Source organism: Festucalex cinctus, chromosome 9, assembly GCF_051991245.1.
Source record: "Festucalex cinctus isolate MCC-2025b chromosome 9, RoL_Fcin_1.0, whole genome shotgun sequence".
Lineage (NCBI taxonomy): Eukaryota > Metazoa > Chordata > Actinopteri > Syngnathiformes > Syngnathidae > Festucalex > Festucalex cinctus.
This window is the reverse complement of record NC_135419.1, coordinates 20,995,841-21,021,061: the sequence shown is the minus strand read 5'-3', so window position 1 is coordinate 21,021,061 and position 25,221 is coordinate 20,995,841. Positions and strand designations below refer to the sequence as shown.

General features: G+C 39.9%; 1 protein-coding gene across 1 annotated transcript; it reads left to right on the top strand.

The window, feature by feature from the left end:
* Window positions 1-1,638: 1,638 nt before the first annotated feature.
* pcdh12 (protocadherin 12) lies at window positions 1,639-20,659 on the top strand. Its single transcript, XM_077532869.1, has 6 exons — window positions 1,639-1,851; window positions 3,148-5,991; window positions 10,825-10,919; window positions 13,328-13,479; window positions 17,306-17,461; window positions 19,135-20,659. The coding sequence occupies exons 1-6, from the start codon at window positions 1,639-1,641 to the stop codon at window positions 19,365-19,367; spliced, it is 3,693 nt and encodes a 1,230-aa protein (XP_077388995.1). The 3' UTR covers window positions 19,368-20,659.
* Window positions 20,660-25,221: the final 4,562 nt, after the last annotated feature.

Below are 25,221 nucleotides of genomic sequence, written 5' to 3'. Positions count from 1 at the left end.
AATCATGTCACGTGAAAATAAACACATTTCATAAATGTCATGTGGCTCTCGACCAAGGTTATTTCAGTGAACTAAAACTAACGGAAAAAACAAACTAGAATTCAAAAAACAGTTTCGTTAATGAAAAAACACGAAAAAGCTTTTTAAAAAAAGCGAAAATGAACTGAAATTACATTTTATGTTTACAAAACTAACTAAAACTAATTATAGCAAAAATGTCATTCGTTTTAGACTTTGGTACTTGACTTATTTAGCCATTTTTGGGCAGTTCAAACATTCTCATCTCAACTTTATTTATAAAGCACTTTAAGAACAGGCATTGCTGTATACAAAGTGCTGTACATAAACATAAATATCGGTTGTGCAATAAAGAATAAGGTAACAAAACAAGAACAAAGCAAACATTTTGAAGTGCGTATACAAGTTTTTTTTTTTTTTTTAAGTATTTACATTTTACATCAGTTAACAAGAATATTTTGTCTAAAATAAATTTAATATTTTCATTATTTTTCATGTACAATTTGTCCCTTTAAAAACACATTTTGCAACTTGCTGTCGACTGAAAATGACATCATAGGGCTCAGGTAACCAATCACAGCTCAGCTTGAGAATGCCACATGACCAAACCTAGAAAACAGGTGATTGGTTACCTGAGCCCCTGTGATGTCATTTTCAGTCAACAGTAAGTTGCAAAATGTGTTTTTAAAGGTACTAATTGTATGTGAAAAATAATGAAAGTATCTAATTAATTATAAACAAAATATTAACTTATTATTGCTGTAATGGGCTAAATAAGTGAAGTATCCCTTTAATTTAATACATGAGCCTTTGGGGATGATTTTAAATGAGATTTTAAGTAGATTTATTTTAATATTAACCGTAAATAAGGACGTTTGAAAGCCTGTCACACATAAGTGATGTCATCTAGCAGCAGCCAATAGAAAAGCACCTTCAGATGACATCACTTCCATGCTGTTTTTGAAATATTGCGCACAAGTTATTATCCACATAAAAAACTAACACTAATACTGAAACTAAAACTAAACTAAAATCAAGCATTTATTAAATAACTGAAACTAATAAAAACTAACAGAACCACGCATAAAACTAATTAAACTAACTAAATTTAAAACAAAACTCAAAACGGAATAAAAAATAACTACAATGAAAAACTCGGCCATTTAATAAAGTTGTTTCCCAGCTGTGAATGTTATCACATTAGCCCGCTGCTAGCGCGCTGCCACCACCCACTTGTAACGTAGCACCGAGCAAAGGCTTCACCTTTGATCCCCCCTCTAACTTAATGTTTGTTTTGTTTGAAGGAGAGCAGAGCGGGCTCCATGGACAATATTAACATCTGTCAAGACTTGAGGGGGAGGGGCAAAAAAAAAAAAAAAAAAGCCATCATATACAATAAGCAAATGTAAGGGTGGATACTTATGTAAATGATAGAGACAATAATTTGAATATGCTTTTTATTTGGATTCCAATTTGATTTATTTGTGATGATGACATCATCGTTGTTGTCGCTGGTCAGATGTCAGCCAATCAGATTCAATTGTCAACCTTCTGTTGTGCACATACGGACTCGTAAAAGCAGATCTCGGATCACTTGTAATAAATCGAGAATGAGAAAGAATGCAAAGTTTGTTGTGTCTCGTGCGCAAGCAGGACGTCCCATCTTACGGCCTTCACCGCCGCCTGACCGCTTCCTTCAGCGGAAGAGAAAAAGAAAGACGGGAGAGGAGGCGAAGGAGAGGCCGAGACGGGCGCGGGGGAGTCAAAGGAGTCGACCAGCGTGGCGGTGGGGGCGATGAGGTGATGATGTGGAGGGAAGCAAAGGGGTCAGAGGTCAGTGTGCAATCAGCGACACAAAACAATTGGGGAGAGAGAGAGAGAAAAAAAAAGGTGAACGAGTTCAGCGGCTGTCAACACGGGCAAAACATTCGTCAATTGACTATAAACAAATTTAACAAACATTTCTGTACGTTTTTAGAAGATAAAGTCATGTGACACAAATCACTGTTATGTTGTGGAAGGAAATAAAAAAGTATTAAACGTTCTGTATTTAGAACAACCCATCAACGGTGCCTTAACATAATGCTAACGTATCATGAAAAACGCCATTGACATGCTAAGGGTTAGCATCGATAGCTGCAGTTTTAGAAACAACAGTTAATTAAAAACAACAAATGCATGTCATACTAGTCTTCTTTGTTTACATCTGTATGACCGGGTAGGTATTATACTGCCCCTAGTGGCCAAGTCAGACAACAGAACCTTTCTGCTTTACATTGTATTTATTTACATTATTTCTACGTTTTCCTCATTCGTCTGCATCTTATATTTGTCAACAAATATGTCCAATATGTTGAAATGTATGCTAATTACAACTGTGGCTCAAGCAGGACCGCGTCTTTTGCCCCTTCGAACATTTTTGCACATTTGATTGCTGCTGTTGGAGACCACAAACAACAACAACTCCACAACAAGACCGTCTGAAAGCTGTAATCGCGCCACTGCCGATGCAACAAACGTGTCACTTAACGCCAAATTTAAACCGTCGCTACCCAAAAACCACCAGCAGTGTCCTCCGGCCTCACAGAAAATGTTTGGGAATCATACTCAGGTTGGGAAGAGACTGTACGCGGGTGTCAGGTTTCCCCACAGACCGGGTGGGGGAGAGGATCGTCCGGGATTCATTTGCATACCGCCCTGCCTACCTGCTCTCCCATTGGCCGAGTCCGCCGGCATGCGGGTCCTCACTTCCAAAACTTCCTCAGTGTGAGAAAAAGTTTCCAGTGGTGAGGAGGATGATGAAGTGCGCGGCGGGAGCAGCTGTTGGAGTGAGCAATGCCAGCGGGGTTGAAAAAAAATGGGAATGATGATGATGATGATTCGCTCCTGGACCAAAAGTAAACCTGGAAAAACTACTTGACTTCTTTTACAACTGGAAAAAATGATCTGATCCATCCTCACTTCTGCGCTCGTGCTTGATGATTTTATCAGAAATTGTTGTGATCACCTTTGAGCACGCTGGAGCTATTCCTGAACCACCTTTCTCAACGAACACTTCTTGGTTTCCAACTGGAAAAAAATGATTTGATTGATTTTATTGGATTTGATTTTGTTCTGGCTGTCAATTAGTTGATGGACATCAGCATGCGTCTTCTCCATCTCCTTCTGGTTCTGAATGTGGCCCGGAGGGCCGACTCCTCCGAGCCGTCGTCCATCACCATTCAGTATCGCGTCTGGGAGGAGCAACCTGCGGGAACCCGGGTGGGCCGGCTGGTGGATGACCTCTGGCACATGGACCAGGTGGGTCCTCTGGAGAACTTCCAGGTCGTAGAGCATGGGCGAGCCCTTCCCTTTGCCATCAACGCCAGAGACGGCGAGGTCTCCACCCAGGGTCGCTTGGACCGGGAGGAGCTGTGTCGCGGCGCAGACGAGTGTCAGGTGGCCTTTAGCGTCCTGTACAGGAAGAGCGGGGCGGTGCATTGCCTGCGGGTTCACGTGGAGGTGATGGACCTGAACGACCACAGTCCCAGCTTCGCCAGCCCCGTCCAGGAGGTGGAGATCTCGGAGACAGCTGGCTTACGGATGCGCATCCCCCTGGAATGTGCAGTGGATCCAGATGCGGGAGACAACGGACTTCAGACCTACTCGTTGTCCGTCAACCAGCATTTTGCGCTGGATGTGACTCCCGCGCTGGGTGGAGCCAAACAGGCAGAGCTGGTGGTGATCAAAGAACTGGATCGGGAAGTTCAAGGGTCCTTCGAGCTCACCCTGGTGGCGTGGGACAAAGGGAACCCCCCGAGGTCTGGGAGTACTTTAATTCGTGTTCATATTCTGGACTCCAATGACAACAGTCCTACATTTGAGGACAGTAACCCCTCGGTGGAGATACCCGAGGACACAGAACGCGGGACAACCATCATCCACCTCAGAGCCACAGACCCCGACCAGGGCGCCAATGGGGAGGTGGAGTACTCGCTGAGTAAGCACTCGCATCCTGACGTGCAGAGGCTCTTCTTCGTGGATCCACAGAGTGGCGCTGTAAGCATCAGAGCTCCTCTGGACTACGAGGCCCAGACCTCCCATGAAGTGGTGGTCCAGGCCCGTGATGGCGGACCCAACTCCATTCCCTCACACTGCAAGCTCCACGTCAATCTTGTGGATGTCAACGACAACGCCCCGAGGATCCACATGACCTGGACTCATCCCAGCTCCCCGGCGGCGACGGTGCTGGAGGGGGCACCAGTAGACACCTTCCTCGCCTTGGTGATGGTTTCCGATGCCGACTCGGGAGAAAATGGGAAAGTGACGGCTGTGATGCAACACGATTCCAGCCCTTTCCGTATTAAAAAGGTCCACGGTGACAATTACATGATCGTCACTGCAGGTGTCTTGGATCGAGAGAAGGTGATGGAATATAACATCACGCTGGTGGCGCAGGATTACGGAGACCCGCCGTTGTCCTGCGTGAAACAGCTGCCTGTTCGAGTGCTGGATGAGAACGACAACGCGCCGGTCTTTTCCTCGGCCGTCTACAAAGCTTCATTCGAGGAGAACAACGTGGCAGGCTACCGCGCCCTCAAGGTCCATGCACACGACGCCGACTTGGAGCTCAGCGGCAGAGTTTTGTACCGCCTTCACAACTCCAGCGACCTAAAGACTCCAATCCAGCCCTTCTCTATCCACCCGACCAGCGGCGTCGTCAATGTCCTTCAGCCGCTGGACTACGAGGAGTACCGCTCGTATTTATTCTTGGTGGAGGCTGTGGACCAGGGCCACCCGCCTCTTCGGACCACAGCCACGGTGCAGATTGACATCCAGGATGTGAATGACAACTACCCGGTCATCAGGGAGCCGCAACCCAAACAGGGTGTGGCTCAGCTCAGTGTTCCCATCAACGCGGACCGGGGGGAGATTGTGGCGGAGCTGGGTCGTGACGGCGAGGAAGGATCGGCTGCTTTGCCCATCGAGCACGCAGTCCGAGAGGGATTCGACGGATTTCTTGCCTCTACCATCAAGGCCGAAGATTCTGACTCGGGATTAAACGGACGACTGCAATACTTCATCACCGGCGGGGATCCCCACGGCCTCTTCTGGTTAGACCAGGCCACGGGGCAGCTGTTTGTCAACACCACCAACACCACCCAACTCATTGGGAGAACAGTGAAGGTGGACATTTTTGTCTCCGACATGGGAACCCCCAGCCTCGCCACCAAGGCCACACTGGAGGTGACTTTCATCAACCTCAAGGACCACTTGAAGAACTCATCCGCTGGGGACCGGAGGCGGCTCAGCTTCACCATGATGCTGGCCATTTGCTTGGGGGCCACGTGCCTTCTACTGCTCCTCGCCATCGCCTTGGTCACCACCTTCTGCAGACCCGACAAAAGGGACTACCGGGCCTACAACTGCAGACAAGCCGAGTCCACATACACCCGTCACCCGCGCCGCCCGCAGAAGAACATCAGGAAGTCGGACATCCAGCTGATTCCCGTCATGAGGGATCGTAGAGAAGAGACCCCGCTGGCCGAGAGCGAGAAGACGCCGCTCACACCGTCACATGACCAACGCACGGAGAATCTCTTTGAGTTGACGCCGCTGATGATGAACTCGAGCTTCCATTCTCAAACGCACCTAGAGGGCGACGTCCCTCACGGGAAAACTCTACGCAAACCTGGAAACATCCAACTGGACGCCGCTTTACCTCCAACCCCGGCGACGTCCTATCGTACGCTTCGAAAGGCCAGAAACCCGTCATCAGTGTCTTCTTCAGGCTCCCGTTCCAGCACTCTGAAGCGGGAGACGGCGGAGACCGCGGCTTCGTCACCGCAGGCGACGCTCAGGAGGCCCAAGACATCGGAGGATCGGGCATCCGGCGATGCGGAACAGCGACAGATGCTCCGGAATCTGGTGCGACTGTCCATGGCGGCCTTCGCTGACTCCATCCAGCTCTCGTCCGCCTCCCCGGAAGTCCAGGTGAGTGCTCAAGCCTCTGTTGGGGGGGATGGGATTGTCCTATAAAGTCAAGACTTCAAGCAGGGGTGCCCAAATCTGGTCCTTGAGAGTCACCATCAAGCTTCATTGTCATGTTTCTCACCACCAACTCACGTGATGCATGATCAGGATCCTTATCAGGATTCTGCACAACTTGCTGATGAGCTGTTCATTGATTTCAGCCGTGTTGGAGGAGGGAGACATAGAAAATAAGCTGCATAGGGGTTTCTCCGGGACCGGACATGGGCACCTTTGACTTTGAGTATGTCACATAACTTCCTCACATCCAGGGTTGGGGAAATCACTTAACTGGAAGGTAAACAAGCTCGTCTCCACCTGTTGAGTTGACGCACCTGTGGCTAAGCGTTTCATTAGCTGCTTTTCCTCCAACAAGACCAGGAACTTTGAGTTCTGGGTAAAGGGAGTTCTTGGTTGTAAAAGTTCAGCAGGGAATTTAGAATTGTGCTTCCACAGTGTCTTCAAGTTCTCGATAATTAATTTAAATGAGTTTGATTGAGTCCAGCTGATGTAAAAACAACGCCCCAAAATTTGACCAATCAGCCAGAGTCATTAGAGGCCGCCCGCTCAAAGTGCCTGCCTGGTTTAGCAAGACCCTGCTGCAGCTCTAGTACTTGGATGGGGAATTTCATTACCCTGGTAATTGTTGTTGGTGGAAAAACGCCCAAACTGAATTTTACCAAGGTAAATGGAAAAGTTCTCCAAAAGTTCCAGCGGTAGAAAACCCCATAAGGTTTTTACTTTCTGGACCTGGATTCCCCAACCCAGGTCACATCACATGCTTTACTTATGCCACATCACATGACTTATGCTAAATTGGTGGATGGTCGGAAGTCGGATATATCTGAGTTGGTTTTTCCCAGTTCCGACCTGAAAGCGTTCGAGGTGAAATTAAACAACCAAAAATGGCGGATAGTGGTAAATTGTTTTTTTATTTTGGTCCTCAAAACTCATTTTGACCTCCAGCAAAACTTACCTTCTCGCAATTTTGCTTCATTTATTGTTTTAACTCTTACTTCATAAGCATTCCATACAGTTCAGTAGTTTGACACGTATGTTGTGTTACGTGAACTTATGTCGAATATTTATGAATGAAGAAAGCTATTTAGTTTTATACTCGAGTTTTACTATTCACGGTTTGTGGTCGCCATTGTCGAGTGACGTCACTTGTTGTCTCTCAGTGAAGTCGGGATTCTTTTTTTCTTCGGACTTCGCAAGTGGAATTTCCGAGTTCAAGGTGGTGGGGTTCCCGTACACACTTCCTGGTTTGAACTCGGAAAAGTCTGACTTACGACCGTCCTTGAATGCAGCATTACATGCAGGAAATCATATCTGAAAGCGCAGACAATTTGGTGCCAAACATGCTAACACGCTAATGCTAACGATGCTTTTCACTCGTTTTGTGTGCTGTGATGATGTATCCTTCCATACATTCATTTCCAAACAACTACATGACTTCCATTCATCACATGACTTGCATCTTCATTCCAATCAGATGACAATTTCACGATATCCATAAATCTCCACCGTGTCTTTTGATTGCCCGTCTTATTTCCCGCTCTCTCGCTTCCTTTGAATTTCTGCTCGCCCGCCACGGCCAGCATGTGATCACTTTAGGATTCAACATGTGCTTACAGTTAGCGTGTCGCTAATTAACGTGCACCCCCACACATTTGCTTCCCTCTCTACAGGCTTTGAAATTAATATGAAGGGAAGGCCATTAGAGAATTGGGAGTAACACGCACACACGCAGCATGTCTGAGTAAGTCATCAAACAGGAGCTGGAAAAAAAAAAAAAAAGTCGGGAGGGTGATGTTGATGGCCAAAAGCAAAAAAAAAGAAATAAAAAAACTGTATTCAAGCTCTGTTGTATCATTCGTCAGTGTCATCCGCCGCCAGTAACGGTGCCTTTCAACTCAAGATCGCATTTCAATGCACAATGAATGCGTATGTGCCGTGTGTAAGGTAACACCACTGCGAGGCAAACTGTCATTTTTACCGCAAACGGTGAAAAGATTTTAAGGCTTCAGGTCTTGTCCACGTGAAAAGTTATTTTCAAACACTTTTGAAATGTTTGTTTTAGCATAAAAGTCAACCGTAATCATTTCTTGACAGTCATGTGACCTCACTAGTCTACATACGACATTCTGATGAATATTACATTTGTGGAATATGAGTTATGATGCAAAATCCAACCATTTTTTTTTTTATCCATCTCAATGGGGGTGGCCATTTTGTCACTTGCTGTTGATGGAAGATGACGTCACAATTGCTCAGGGGTGACTGCCAATCACAACTCACCTGTTTTCTGAAGCTGCGCTGTGATTGGTTGTTACATGAGACCGACGACTGTGATGTCATCTTCAGTTGACAAAATAGCCGCCCTCCTGAGATGGATAAAAACAGCTGCATTTTGCTGTTTCACTTATATTCTACTACAATATGAGAACCAAAATACCACATTTTGACTGGTGGGGTTATACAGAACATAATAAAAATAAATAATTTTTTTTTATAAAAAAATAAAAAAAATAACTAAAAAAAAAAAAGAGTAAATAAATAAAAATGTTGGGGTTGACGTCCACTTGAAGAGACTTTTGAGAAAAATGCAGTCAGGATAATTTTTTTTGTCGTGGTCAGTGGTGCTATACCAAGCATGTTTGAATCAGGAAATAGATTAAAAAAAATAAAAAATAAATAAATAAATGACAGGAAGAGTTTATACCTCTCTCAACATGTCAATTGTTGGAACGGGATTTACATAACCAACTTCAATTTCAGTAGCCGAGGCCTCTTTCACAATTTTCTATTTGAGTAAAAGTACACTTACTTACTTACTTGTGTAAAAAAAAAACAAAAAAAAAACAAAAAACTTTGGGAAAAGTACTCACTCAAATAATTATGCAAGTAAAAGTAAAAAAGTTCAGGCTCTGAAATGTACTTGACGATTAGAAGTAAAAAGTATTTTTACCAGATGTTTTTCCTCTTACGTCATTTTGAACGATGAGTACAAATATATTCTTCTTATTATTTTTTTCTGTTAACAAGTTTTGGCTTGACAATTTTTATTTTCATTATTTGTATTTATTTATTTATTTATTTATTTATTGTACGTTCAAAATAAAAATTCATACACATCCAATCGGCCAATTGACTCTCTGACTTGCTATCAAATTGAAAATAATCCTCGACTTGTTCTAATCTAGCCACGTCATGTGATCGCGCACCGTAGAGCCAATCACAAGCTGGAATGGGTGGGACCGTATGTAAACGCTTCATATGATTTGCAGAAGCTCGGAGACGTTGAGAGCCGTGTTTTTTTTCCTTCAAGGTCGAGTATTTTAATTATTAAAAAAAGAGCAATTTTTTGAAAATGTATCGAGTAAAAAGTACAGATACTCATGTAAAAATGTAACGGATAAAAGTAAAAAGTAGTCTAAAAAAATAAATACTAAGGAATGGAAAAAAAACTACTCAAGTACAGTAACGACGTATTTGTACGTCGTTACTTGCCAATCTCTGGCTGTTGAAAAGGGACGGCGTCAGCGTTTCTACCCAGCATGCATCACTCCTCATGGCCCAGTTGGCACCAGAACCGTTTCGGACGTCGTCGGCCTCCTCCCTCCCAATTGGGGAGGAAATGGCCTGCTACGCACACGCACGCACACATGCACGTTTTAGCGTCCATCCTGGAAGGAAGGCGGCCAGAAAAGAATAGACTTTTTTTTTTTTTAATTCACGTCAAGGTCACTTCCTGCACAACACGTGCAAAAACACACCAAGTCGTATATTCGTCTACACACGTTGACAGATTAACCTTCACTAATTTGTGCATGTGTGACGGATATCGGCAGCTGCTTCTCCCATAAAAGAAAAACACGCACACACTCTTCTTTTCTTTTGACGTCCGTCTCGACTTGCACACGACTTTCATGTCATATCTCTTCGGTCACGTGACATCACAAACGTAACGTCACTTAAAATTGCACATGTGTCGTGACTAACACATGGCGGTTCACATGATTGGCGTACATGTGCCAAGGTTATTTTAGTTCACTAAAACTAACAAAAAAAAAATAAAAAACCTAAAACCCAAAAAATTTCGTTTACGAAATAAAATAAACGAAAAACTAAAGCTAACTATAATTAGAGCAAAAATGTCCTTCGTTTTTAGTCTTTGGTCATTAATTGAATGCATGAGCCTTTCAGGATCATTTTAAATATGATTTTGAGTAGATTTATTTTTATATTAACCAGGAGGCGATGTCGCTCCCATGGTGTTTTTTTTGTGTGTTTTTTTAATATTACACACAATACACGTAAAAAAATCTAAAACTAATACTGAAACTAACTAAAGCTAAACTAAAACTAAGCATTTATTAAATAACAAAAAATAATAAAAAACTAACATAACCATCATGAAATCAAATTAAAACTAACTACATTTAAAAAAAAAAAAAAAAAAACCTCAAAATGAAATAAAAACTAACTCAAATGAAAAATTCCAAAACTAAAAAGTCGCCACTCATTTGCAAGAACAATAAAGTATTTTTGTTGTTGGGAAAAAAAAGAACACTACATATCCTACAGGGCAGATGCCCGATGGGCCGGCCTCTTTTGGTGCTCATGATTATTTTCCAACACTTCCATGCCTTCGATGTGACGTCACATGATGAACATCATGATGTCACATGACTTGCACCAGCAAGTAGAACATGCTCACCCTCGTTCGTGTTTTTTTTTTTTTTTTTGCATGTTGATGGACTTTTGTTGTTGTGGTTTGTGTCGCCCGTGCAGCAGATCTCTCAACTGCTGTCGCTCCTGCGTCAAGGTCAGCTGCAGCCTCGGACCAACTTCCGCGGAAACAAATACTCGCAGCGAGCCGCCGGAAGGTCAGTCTGCAGCCTCTTCTTTGGCCAACCCCCTCCAAAAATATTAATAATAATAAATAAAATAATAATAGTAATGATAATAATAATAATAATAAGTCATAATAATAATAAATAAAATAATAACAATAATTATATATATATATATATATATATATATATATATATATATATTAGTGCTGTCAAACGATTACAATTTTTAATCTGATTAATCACACTTTTTAATTTTGATTAATCACGATTAATCAGCTAAATTACTTGAGTAATATAAAATACAAAATACCATAATATTTTGACATGAATGCATTTTATTATCTGAATGTCATTTGCAAACATTGATTAAATGCATGTACCCAATTGCATGCATGCGTGTATTGCTCAAAACATAACAGCATCATATCAATTGGGTGCAATTCAACAATTATATTGCAAAGAACGTGCTAAATACTGATGAAAACTTGGTAACAGCATCATATCAACTGGGTACAATTCAGCAATTATTAATGAATTAAATGCAAATTACTTTTGTTTTATCTAAAGTCCAGTTGGGGTGTTTTTTAAAGCGAAATTTACCACCGAGCAAATCAACTGGAGTCACCCCGCTCATCTTGGAACAACAGGTGTAGGAAATGCCGTGCATTGACCTCATCACTAGGGATGTAACAATATCCAAACATCACAATACAATATTATCACGATATGAAGGTCACGATACGATAATTATCACGATATTGTGGGGGCGTTGGCGATATTTAAAAAAGATCACAGTATTGTAAAAAAGAGAACTCATACAAAAAAAAGAACAATATTGTGCTTTTGTACATAACAGCAATGCATATAAACCACCTACAATCTCTAATAACAATATTGAGGCACTTACTTGCTAATGCAAGCACACATTGATCGCTTCACAAGCAAATTAGGTTCCCTTTCATCTGACAATTAGCATAGATTTTAAACATAGAAGGCCAAAACATCCCTCATGAAAATTAAATTGCACTAATAAACTAGCCACTAGAGGGTGCTAGAATTGCACAAATGGATATCAACCTGACTTTATTTAACAGATGTGTTCCTTTTAAATATTGTGAACATGACGATGACGATATTGTGGCAGTTTTAATATCACGATATCACGATATTGCCCTTATCGTGACATCCCTAGTCATCACTGACCTGCGCAGCCTTCAATGTAACCATCCGCGGTTACGTTCAAGGCTCAAGTGCGGTCGAAAAAAATAGTGCGATTAATCTGCGTTAATACGTGATTAATGCGACAATTTTCTGTGATTAATTAATCTATTAACGCTTTAACTTTGACAGCCCTAATATATATATAACTATATATATATATATATATATATATATATATATATATATATATATATATATATATATATATATATATATATATATATAATATAATAAAATCAAACAGACATTTTCATAAATCAACATTTTTTTGCATGCAAACAACTTTTGTGAAAGTGTGATTTTGGGGGTATGTTCATGATATTTTGACGAGGGGTGTCAGACGATGACAATTCTCAGTCGTAATTAATCACAACTTCATTAGTAGTTAACTCACGATTAATCACATTTTTTTTTTATTCAAAAATCTGTTCTAAATGTACAATAGTTTTAATACTCTTGTTAACATAAGTGGGGAAAAAATGTTAAACTAATAGAAATATGGCTACAGATTTTAGTCATTGATCCAGTAATTTCATAATAATTATTAAAATTAAATTAAAAAGATGTACGTACTGTAAAAAAATGAATGAGATGTTGATTTGTGTTGAGATCATTTTTTCTGCCAAAATATATGTCTTACAAACGCAGTTATGCCAGTGGTGACAGCTCAGTGATTTTTATTTTCATATTAAGAGCTAGCTCATCTTTAACATGAAGTAAATTGTGAAATTCTGCACATTTTAAAAATTGTAAAATACAACTTGTCTCCACAAATATATGCACTATTATAACATTTATTATTCCTGCTAAATTTTGACGTGGACGTGTGAATGGAATTCCCCAAGTACAGTCTTTCCAAGTAATTAATAAAAAAATAAAAAAATAAAGGATCTTTAAATGAATTAAAAAGTAAACGCACTAATTTTGACCTTAGTCAAAATATTTGGAACAGCTCTCAAAACATTGGGAGCTTCAAAACCCGGATCTTGGTCAGAACCACCAAAAAGCCCCAAACGGGTCACAACACCGTCTAACGGAGACCCGTGATTGTGCGCGTGAGACTTTTCCACGCCACAAATAAACCGCGACAGATAAACAGGAAGTCAAAAACAGTCGCAGGAAGTGGGTCATCACCTCACACTTGAATTGGAACAAAAACTGGACAAAACTGAATTTTGACGGATGTATTTGTTTGTTTTTTATTTTCATGTGTGCAGGTACGCGGGTCAGGACTGCGGCGACTGGCAGAGCACCAAGGACAGCGGGCACGGCGAGAGCGAGGCGGGCGATGTGGACTGGGAGGCGGGCAGGGATTCGCCCGTCGACCCCCAACTTGAGGAGGGACTGCACAACCTGCTCAACCAATCCGGTACACGCACGCACGCACACAAAGACTAGCTTAGAGGTGGGCGGATCGATCCAAATATCGATTATCGATACTGGCACTAAAATATCGATATAGTAGTTTGGTCAAACCGATAACGGGCATGTCACAGTCATGTGTTTTGATCGTGTGACATCACATGACTTAGTAACTCATCTTTGTAGTAGATTGCATGAACACATACAGTATTGTACTTGAAAAAGATTTTGTTTTGGTATGTGTTATGTTTTATATTTACTGTTGCATGATCAACTTTAACATCTTGTTTATTCTTTAAAAACAAGTGATGAAGGCAGCATTTTTAAATATGAGAAAGTATTTGTTTACATTTATTTTCATATGATCACTCTGTGCACTTTAAGAACGTTAAAAAATATTTGATTTATTTTAATTATTTTTGACTCATTGAACACATTTTCAGCAGTGAAAAGTTAATATTTTGTCTAGAATGAATTTGATAACTTTCATGTACAATTATTACCTTTAAAAAGTATAGTTTTCTACTTGCTGCCGACTGATGATGACATCACCTGTGCTGAGGAAGTAGGTAACAGCCAATCATGACTCACCTGTTTTCTGGGTTTGGTCAGTAAAGTGAGCCATGATTGGTCGTTTTTAAAAGGTACTAATTGTACATGAAAAATAATGAAATGACCACATTTAATTATAGACAAAATAACTTTTTACTGCGGAAAATGGCTCAATGAGTCAAGTGTTCCTTTTAAAAAAATAAACACAAAAACACTTAAAGGTTGAATTTTGATTGTGAATAATCAATTCAATGATACAGCTACTTTCATTTTTTTATTTTTTATATACTATAATTTTAAAAAAGTATCGATATTGGCGATACTTGACCTGCATTTATATGGTATCAGATCGATACCAAAATTTGCAGTATCGCACACCACTAGACTGCCATGTGCCAAGTTTATTCATCTTTCTTATTGCGGCATGCTAACTAAACGACAACTTTGCACGACGCTTCTTAAACTCCTTTTGACATTATCACGCAACTTTCAAATATTTTTTGTCGTTGACATTTGAAATGTGTTTGTGGGTCAGTGTGACGCACGCGTGCATGTGCGCGTGGCTTCCTGCTATTGTGATGTTCTTGAGGCCCCTTAAGGAGGGAATTACCACCAAAACCTGCACCCCCCCGCCTGGTCAAACGCAGTGTGTGTGTGTGTAAAACACACACCTGTGACACATTCAGTGCGTTTGTGTGTGCGCACGTGCGGAACCTTTGATTCTGCCGCCAACATTCCGATGCTCTTTTTTTTTCTTTTTTCGTTTGCTTCCTGCGGGGTGGAGATTTGGTTACACTTGAAGAAGAGGAGAATGAATGCAAAATCCATCCTGCGTACACGCAAGGTTTGGTTGGCGGCTCACGGGGGAGCTGCAGTCAAGAATTGGTTCAGACAAAGCAGAAGGCACTCTACTAAAAATATTAGGGGGGAAAAAAAAAACGAAAATTAAGAAAGTTAAATGAATAAGCGGTGAAGGAAATGGATGGAAATACAAAGCGAAAACAAGGTCAAAAACCACCATGGAGCCAAGAACCAAAATCAATCGGAAAACAAGTCCAACAAATTACAAAATGCAAGTGAAATTTCTGGAGAAATTGCGTAGGAATGCTGAACACTGAATGCTTATGAAGTAAATTGAAAGATAGATTATGTCAAAATTGAGAAGTTTTAATTGAAGTTGAACGATAAATGAATAAAATGAAAATTTGAACTGCAATCTGTCTAAAGGTGGGATTTAATCATTTCAGTGAAATTATAATCAATTTCCTGATCTGATAGTCAGTTCGTACTAAACCATCGAATGTACTAAAATGTGGTCCAAGCAGGGTTTGAATGCCGTGATGAAAGCCAACGCTCAATTAATCATTTCAGTGAAATTGTAATGCATTTCCTAATACGATAGTTAGCTGGGATATATTTATATCACTAAGCATAATTGTCATGGATATATTTGCAATGTACAATCGGAGGTGGGATTCAAACCCACGACCTCCTGGTTACTGGACAACGCACTTAACAGCATCAGACAGCTGGTAGTGATGATTAGTTGTATGCATGGAAGTGGGCGAGGAAAGTGGGACTTGGAAAATGTTCAATGTCAGTCAGCCCCATTGAAAATGAATGGGGAAAAGTTGATATTTAACGTTAAATTGTGCGAGTACTGCAAGTAATGTGGAATCAGACGATAAATACCCCGGAAGGCGTGAATTTTTGAAGCGAGTTGAAATTTGAACGGTGAAAATCGGAAGCATGACGTGGGAGTTGTTTCTCTGCAAAAAAGTGAGGAGAATAAAAATAACGTGTGGAATGCTTTCAGCATTCCGACAATAAATAAATAAATAAATAAATAAATAAAAATGCCAGAATGACGTGAATGCCACCCAGTAACCAAGTTAAAAATGAGTTGGTCAAAAAAACAAAACAAAACAAAAAAAAGTCAATGACTGGCCAACAATGGACTGGTCATCGGTCTATCGGTTCAAGATAAACAATGACTGACATTTTCACGAACGTTTCTTTGCATTCACACATGCTGTATTTGCACAGAAATCAAACTGCACACAGATTCAAACCCAGAACTTGTGGACTGCGAGGCAGACGTGCTTTTGTTTTGTTTGTTTGTTTTTGTTCCCGGCTGAAACTTGAAAAAGGTTTTCAAGAGGATTTAAATGCCTTAAAACAAAGACAGGAAAAGAAAGAGCTCAACCGAGTGGGCGCCACATCCCCGACCGCTGCTTGTGTGTGCGTGTGTGTGCATGTGTGTGCGTGTGCGCACTAATGTCTTGCATGTGTTTGTGGCTAAAGCAAAGACGCCAACTTGAGTGAGATTGTTTGACTTCTTTTTTTCAAAACGACACCTGAGGCCGCTTCTGTTGTTCAACTGTTTGCCATTTGAAAGCTTTTATTTGTTGCCGTTAACGTCTCATTTCTTCATCATTCAACACTTTAAACATACTTTTAACACCTGGTTTTAATTGGGAAACTTACTGGGAAAAAAACGGTAATAACAGGACACGAGGACAAAAGAACTGAAGAGCCAAAGTCCAAACTAGCACAAGAAACAAGCGAGAACAGGACTGAAAAAGATGAACAGAGACAACAGCATGAAAATGGAAAGAGAATGAGGAAAAAGAACAGGACAGGAAAGAAAGAACTTGAGCAGGAACAGGGGGGAAATGGGAAAAAAACAGACCTAGATAGAATTCGAACAAGGCAAAAGAAGTTCAAGAATATATATATATATATATATAATACATGAACACTGTTTGGGCAAGACAGGAACAACAGCAAGAGAAGAACCAAATCAAGGACAGAGCAAGAACGGGACAGGAACACACATACACACGAAAAAAAGAGGCAAGTCCTGTCAGTATAAGAACTATAACAGGATAAAAACTGGACAGACCTTCAACACTGCCCTGTCAGACAGAACAGGACTTGCAGGAACAAGAACAACTATAAAAGGGAGGGCTGAAATAATGACTGGCGCAAGGATAGGACAAAAGAACAGGAACAAGGAAAGTGAAGAGAACTAGTACAAGAAGAATTGGACAAAAACAGGACAAAAGATAAAAAACAATAAGAGGACAGGCAAATATAAACAGTCAGGACGAGATCAAGAACAGGACAGAAGGATCACGACAGGACAAGTCCAGACCAAAAACAAAAAACAAATTTCCATTCATTGACTTCCTCACATGAGTCAAATAAGTCAAGGCCAGTCGCCATATCAACAAGACAAAAAAGCCCACCAATCACGACAACGCCATGTTCTTTTTCAGATGACGTCAGCGACCCGTCGTGGATGGCGCGTCTGTCCGTCACCCTGTCGGGAGATTACCACGACAACGTCTTTGTGCCTGACCAGCCGCCGTCGTCGTCGTCCGACAGCCAGCTGATGCCGCGACACGCCTCCGACTCCTCCTTCTCCACTTTCGGTAACCGGCACAAAAAAGTCGCAATGCAACAAAAACAGACGAGACGTTGGCCATTTTGGAGTTTCTTTTTAAAATACATTTTGACGCAGCAACATGAACATTGGTAGCCATGAGTTTTATGCACAAACCCACAAAAAAAAAAAAGCCTGCCATTTTGGTTCGAAGTGGCCTTTTTAAGAGTCATTTCATCTATTTCCTTGATCTTGTATACTTCAATGGCTGCCAATAATTATGGCCAGAAATGATGGAAAGATGACTTCATATTAGGGCTGGGTTAATAATTGATACCGAATTGATTTTCATTTTCAAGACTGATATCAATTCATAAAACTATGAATCATATTAATTTTCTGTTTTTCTGAATGTTTTTGTCTCTTAAAAAAAACAAAAACAAAAACAAAAAACAAAAAAAAATCCGAAAAATGGGGGAAAATTTTACATGGGGCTGGATTATTAAAAAAAAAATAAACAGAAAAAAAATACTCCAAAAAACATAAGCTCTGTTTTTGTGAATATTTTTTAAATTTTCTTTTATTTTCTTATATTCACACTTCACCGCCCTGTTTTTCTGACTAACTTCCGACCCGTTTTTTGAATTCTTTTATGACAGAAAATAAAATGTAGTAAAACACTGTAGTTTATTTTAATTTTCTGTTTTCAGATGTTTTATTTAATGCCAATAATTATGCCAATAATTATGGCCAGAAATGATGGAAAGATGACTTCACATTAGGGCTGGGTTTAAAAAAACAAAAGATAAAAATAAAATAATTGATACCAAATTGATTTTCCTTTTCAAGACTGATAAATTCATAAAACTATGAATCATATCAATTTCCTGTTTTTCTGAATCTTTTTTTCTGTTTTACTGAATATTTAAAAAAAAAAAAAAATCCGAAAAATGGGGGAAAATTTTACTCAGTAAAACACGGGCTGGATTATTAAAAAAAAAATAAAAAAATACTCTCTTAGCTCTCTTTTTCTGAATATGTTTTTATATTCCACCTGGATTTTTTTGGGATTTCTTAAAACAGTGTGTAATTTATTTAAATTTTCTGTTTTTCAGATTTTTTTTAATGACAGAAAAATAAATAAATCAAATAACTGATATCGAATTGATTTTCCTTTTCAAGACTATCATAAATCTATGAATCAATTATTTAAATATCTTTTTTCCCATAAATTCATAAGAAAATATAATTTTTAAAGACCAATTTTTTATTATTATTATTTTTTTTATTATTTTCTTACATTTATGAACGACATGACTTAGGACTTAATGCACTTCAAGACAATTCTGAATCTTTTTAATTTACAGTTACAATTACTGAATTAGAATTGTGAAAAAAAGACATCTCATCCTTAGTAATGTTTGCGTTACACGTGTTACCGTTCATTGATAAACAAAAATCATTTAACCAGTTACTGCCTCGGCAAAATTTAATGTTTGTGGAGTTTTTCTTATGTCCATGATATTTAAGAAGAATTAATGTTCCATAATTAATCAATATTGGATTAAGTTGAAGTGAATCAAATCGGGAAAAATCTAATCCAACTCTTGTGAATCGAAATTGAATCTATTGGGGGAAATTACAATTGATAAGCAGCACTACTTAACATTAATAGATCTTTTTTTTTTTTTCTGAAAATTCGCCTCTCGTGACCTCTCTCAGGGAAATCCCCGGACAAGGACGGCCCACTGGGCGGAGCCTTCCTCTCGGACGTCAGCACGCTCTTCGAGATGCTGATGACGCAGAAAGCCGACGCCCACCCGGGCCCCGGGGCCGACGTCCTCTACCGGCTGTCTTCAGCCTATCGCCGCTCGTTGGAGGCGGACCTGGCCACGCCCGCCACCGGCAGCCCAACCAGAGGCCCCGCCCCGCCGCCGCAACCTGGACGCTTTTAAAAAAAACAAAAACAAAAAAGCACTGGAACGTAAACCAAAGAATTATGTTGTATCATCTCATGTTTGTTCTTTAATTTAAACTGCTAAGTGATTTGTTCTTGCTCGACTGCAACATTTTCGAACTGGGAGGCAAAAAAGATGTCCAAATAGAACCTAAATGACTCATTAAAAATTTCCTACGTTATCAAAATTTGTGCATCACGCTCCGCCCACAAAATAACCATAACTACGATTTTTTGCTTTTCATCATGTACCCGAGAAAAAAAGGCCTTAAAATGGTCGTTTCAAATCCAAAATGGCCGCCTTCTTGAATCTTGTCAGCTATGATGGAAGCATTTTTTTTGGTTTTATCACCTTATTAGGGTTTTGAACAATTGTCATGTTAAGTCAAACTGGCAACTGGTGCTAGATTAAAAAATAAATAAAAAAATAAAATCTTGTTTAAATTGCGAGTTTTGTACATAAGTGTATTGCATTCACTTGAAGAAAAAAAAAGCCTCCTGTTTTTCTGACTAATTTTTTGGGGGGCAGCTTTGTTTTTTTTGTGTGTAATTTGTTTTTATATTTTCTGTTTTATGAACGTTTTTTTTGTGTTTTACTGAATGTTTTTTTTTCATACAAAAAAAAATAATCTGAAAATTTGGGGAAAATTTTACTCAAGAAACATGGGGGGTGGGGGTAATAATTATATAAAAATAAATAAATAAATAAATAAATAAATAGAAATACTCCATAAAACAGAAGCTGGTGCTGTTGTTTTTCTGAATATTTTTTCTGCTTTCTTTTATTTTTTTTATACCCAAGATTTTCTGAGTAATTATCTTGACTAATTCCCCAAGTTTTCTGTTCAGGGAAAAAATACGCAAAAACAAAGCTCCCCAAAAATTAGTTAGAAAAACAGCAGTTTTTTTGTCCCCAAAGTGAATGCAATACGCTTCCGCAGTTTTGAGCAAGGGACAAAAATAAGGACAATTTAGTTGTAAAAACTGAAAAGTTGCATTATGACACGTTTGAGTGTTTTAATGTCAAACGTTGATTGCACTGACAAAAATGTCAACGGAATGTTTGTGTCAACACTGAATCAAATTAGGACGTTTTGGCTGACAAAGACCAAACAGACAAGTTGTCACGAGAAGGCCGCTGTTGGGTGGAAACAATGAAGAAGGGAAACAGGAAGTGCGAGAAAGGAAGTAGCTTTTAATGGCCAATATGTGGACGGAGGCCAATGGCCACCCGACGGAGCTTTTGCTTTGAGAATGTTTCAGAAAGTTGTACGTTATGCATGTGAGGCTTTATGTGAGCAGCAGCATCAGCGATGCTCACCTGCTGTTGATTGCTTTGAAAGAACAGACTTGGAAAATGTTACAAACTTTTGTTTGTGGAGAAAAAAACCCCACTCTGTATATAATTTTGCCTTTTTTTTCCCCACATTTCTGTACCTTTCTTTCCAATAAACTGAAGCTGATAATTAAAACTGTGACGTGTGCGCGGGTGTGTTAAAATGCGTGTTTGTTTGGTGCACTGGTTCCCTCTACTGGTCATTAGGCGCCGTTACAACCTACTGGCGTGGAAACTCCTTTTGGAATCCAAATTTCACAATTGGTTGACAACTTTGGCAGTTAAACTAAAAGCATTTTAATCATTTTTGTCTTTATGAAACAAAGACCCAAACAAATGATGCTAACAATCAAGGATAGATGCGGACTATATGACAATCAAAGATATATATATTTTTTTAATCTAAGCTGCAACCTGTGATCTAAGTTACTAAAATAGCTGACCTGGAGCCAATTATTGTAATTAATTGTAAATAAGTAATCTTCATTTGTATAGCGCCTAAGAGGTACATGTTTGGTTGAAGTTTGTTTCCCGGTAGAATTACATTATATGATTTCAAAACATTTTGAATAATAACACTGTTGGGAAAAAATAAAATAAGACACCTCGCCTCCAAAAAAAAAAAGAAAAGAAAAAAAGAGGAAAGACATAATTGAAAGAAATCCACAAGAAAACGAAAAAATTGGTGAAAATAAAACACAGAAAGGCACATGAAAAGCAAGCGACTGATGGAAATTGTTTATGTAAAAAGCTTTGATGTATAGTGTTGCTTTATGGACTGCCTGAGCTTTGTTGTCATGGTAACGTAAGCGAAATCTAATATAATAAATGGACAAATCCTCTCTCCCAGGCTCTCGTCTGCCATGTTGAATCGCGCGTGTGGCATATTTAGCATCCGTTGCACATTAGTTTCGATGACGAGGTGAAAAGGTTCCCCCTGCGCTAAGCTCGCGCCGCCTCGGCCCGTCGTACATCAGCCCGCTTTTCAACCCATGCTGACTCGGCTCGCTTCATCTTCCACTTAGCCGTTTGTTTGAAAGCCAAAGAAAGATTTAGAGCGCGGACGAGCGAGCGAAAAAAAGAGCAAAACAAACACTTTGCTTCCCTGGCGGTGTGTGGCTAATGCGCTTTGCTATTAAAATGTGCCACCCGCGACTACGGAATGTGAGCAGAAATGTAATAAAAATCTGATTAAAAGCACTCGGCTACTGAAGTTCAGAGTGCGCCAGCTCGCTCCCGGCGGAGGGCCATTCGCACGGATACGGAAATATTAGCCAAAACGATAAAAGCGAGACAACAACAACAGGTGTTTAATTTTGTTGCCGTCATCGTGCGTGATGAAAGATTGCAAATATAAACTGGCGAAGAATGTTTGCATATGGGGGAAAAACATAAAAGTACAAAACTAAAGCAAAGCTGCAGGAAAACACTTGATTTCAAGAGTAAAAGTAACTTCGTGAGAGCTCACTTCATATATTCAAACGGCAACTACATTAACGGCAACCACAGAAAGAATAACAACGACGAAAGCAATGGCACAAAAGAAAAACGAAAGAAAACAACAACAACAACAAACAAACAAAATAAGATGGAAGGAACATCTGCTACAATTAGGACAATAGCACAAAAGTAAACACGCCAAAGAAAAATAATTACTTACAACATATAGAAAACATAAACTACAAAAAACAGCAAAAGTGCCATGAAAACAATGAATAATTATCTGCTAAAATGGGACGAGGAAAAAGATTACAACAACAACAACAACAACGACCCTCCATCCAGCCATCCATTTTCTTGACTGCTTGGCTCCTCACAAGGGTGCTGGAGCCTATCTCAACTGGCTATGGGCAGTAGGCGGGGTACACCCTGAACTGGTTGCCAGCCTCCAACAACAACAACAACAACAACAACAACAACAACAACGAAAAAGATTACAACAAAAACTAGTTCCAAATTACGTGATGGCGATTTGCTTGGACCTTATTTGTGTGATGTGCGATTGGCGGGCAAACAGTCGAGGGTGTACCCTGCCGACTGCCCAAAGCCAGCTGAGATAGGCTCCAGCACCCCCCGCGACCCTTGTGAGGAATAAGCGGTCAAGAAAATGGATGGATGGTTCATGGATGGACAGTTTCAAGACTTGTGGAGCCAAATACAATTCCCCGAAGCCAAAAGGCATCAACTCATTTGTGGGGCCTCAGTCACTCCAATCTGATCCGAAGTGGGTCCCGCGCCTCTACTTGTGTCTTTGTCAACTAATAGAATTGTGGTGCAAATGGCGTTTAGAAAATATTCACATTTATTGATTACCTTCTTGAAAATCATGTGAGCAATGTGAACTTTAACAAAAACAATTGAAATCACTACAATGAAAAACAATAACAAAACAGTATCAAGTCCTGCATTCGGTTTCCTCTGGTGTTGTTGCAAATCTAAACAGCAGAGGGCAGCAGCCACCTGCAGTTCAACTCGTGTGACTCGGTGGTAGTGACAGAACAGAAGAACAAAAATTTGCACGTCAGTCTTATCCTGGCAGGGTCACAAGCTAAAGCTAACAAAAAAAAGGTTGAAGCAAGACGTGTCATCATTTTGAACAAAAAATTTACGGCAAGAGATGTTCAACAGGAAGACTCCTATGTAAATGTTGACATTCTGATTGTGTTTGAATTTTGTTGACGTTCCAAACTTACAAAAATCTGCTTGACTTTTGGGGATCGTCAGCAGATTGTATTTTCTGCATTTCAGATGGACTGCAGTCATAAGCAGAAAACAACAACAACAACAACAACAACTGACAAAAGACGACAAAAAAACAAAAAACAAAAACACTCACCAAAAACACAACAAGCCCCCCGCCCCCCGACCCACACACACAAAGCACCCCCCCAAAAATACAACAAAAAAAGAGACCACCATCAATAAAAAGAATTATCCAGAAAGAAGACAAAAAATAACAGGAAAAAATTATGAAGTCACAAAGGTTATGATAATAAAAATAAAACAAAACAACAGTTAAGAAAAAGAAAAGGCAATGGAAACAAAAAGACAGCAACAATAACAACCCCCCCCCAAACTATTTATGCAAAAAAATAGCTAACATTAAAGATGACAGTAACAAAATGACAGACAAAACAACAAAACAGCAATGTAAAAAAACAACCCAGCAGTACAACAATAAAGGAAATGACCACAGATGCAAAAATGACACGAACACAATAATAACAAAAAACAACCATGACTAGAACAACAACAATAAAGAAAATAAAGAAGGAAGTACAACGTTCAGAATATTTTGCGGCTTCCTTGCGGCATTAACAAAGCCGTCAGAAACGTCATGAGCGGGAGTTGTTGTGTTTTTTACGTAGCTGCTGATGAGCTTCCGACCTGCCTCCTTTCTAGCCGCGGCTTTCAGATTCCAAATGATGAGCGATGGTGGGTGGTGGAGCGGGAAAACAAAAAGGAGGAGACAGAGACGGATGAAGCGATGCCCACGTGCATGAAAAGTGTCGAGGACCAGACCCTCCTCCAAATTGGAGAGTTGACCAATCTTGCGACAAATAAATCAACATTTGCAGCTTCTCACACTCGCACAATTGTTGCAGCTGCGTTCATCCGGGGGTGGGCCAGTTGGGGATCTTTCCATTTAGGATTTGTGGTTCAGGTGGGAGATCCAAAAAGTGAGGCGAACGCTAACCCATTTTGGCCATTCAAAAATTCAACAAGTTTGATTAATTGGCATGATATTTGGTCTATCATGATTAAGAAAATAAAAATAAAAATCAAAAAGTCATGAAAACAGGAAGTCAACCATTTTGCTTTAAAGGGGCCAGCTTCATCGGCTCAGTTGAACCCAACCTGATTTTCAAAAGAAACTCCGCCCCCAAGAGTGTTTAGCAACGTCAATCATTAATTGAACCCCCCCCCCCCCAAAAACAAAAAAACAAAAAAACAAAACAAAACAAAACCTCACGAAGAAATACAGGAAGTCTGCCATTTGGAGTTGAATAACACATTTTAGGGGTCCATTACGGCGATTCTTTTCACCCGCAAAGGCAATTTCACTTGGCAACAAATTGAAATTTGGTAGGCCTGTCAATCATGAGATCCATCAAAAATGTCCCAAGTGCCTGAAAACAAACAGGAATTCAACCATTTTGTTTTCAAGTCACTATCACAAGTGTAATTGGAACAGTTGTACACACTGATCTATATATAATATGTATTTTTGACTGGATAGGCCAGGACTTTTGAGGTCGCAAGTCGGCCATATTGCTCCTCCTAAGAAACGTTTTCGAACCTTTAACATTTCCAGTATCCAAACTGGATAACATTTGAGACAGTACTTAGTAGAAACAGCATGATTTATGGTGTTTTAAATGTATTAAACATAAACGAGTACTTCAGACATTTTACAACTTGACTTAAATACATGAAGAAATGATATGCTTAGTGATATTTAGTGCAGGAGGAAACTTGTGTAATTCTTTTTAAATTAAAGAATTCTAAATGTATT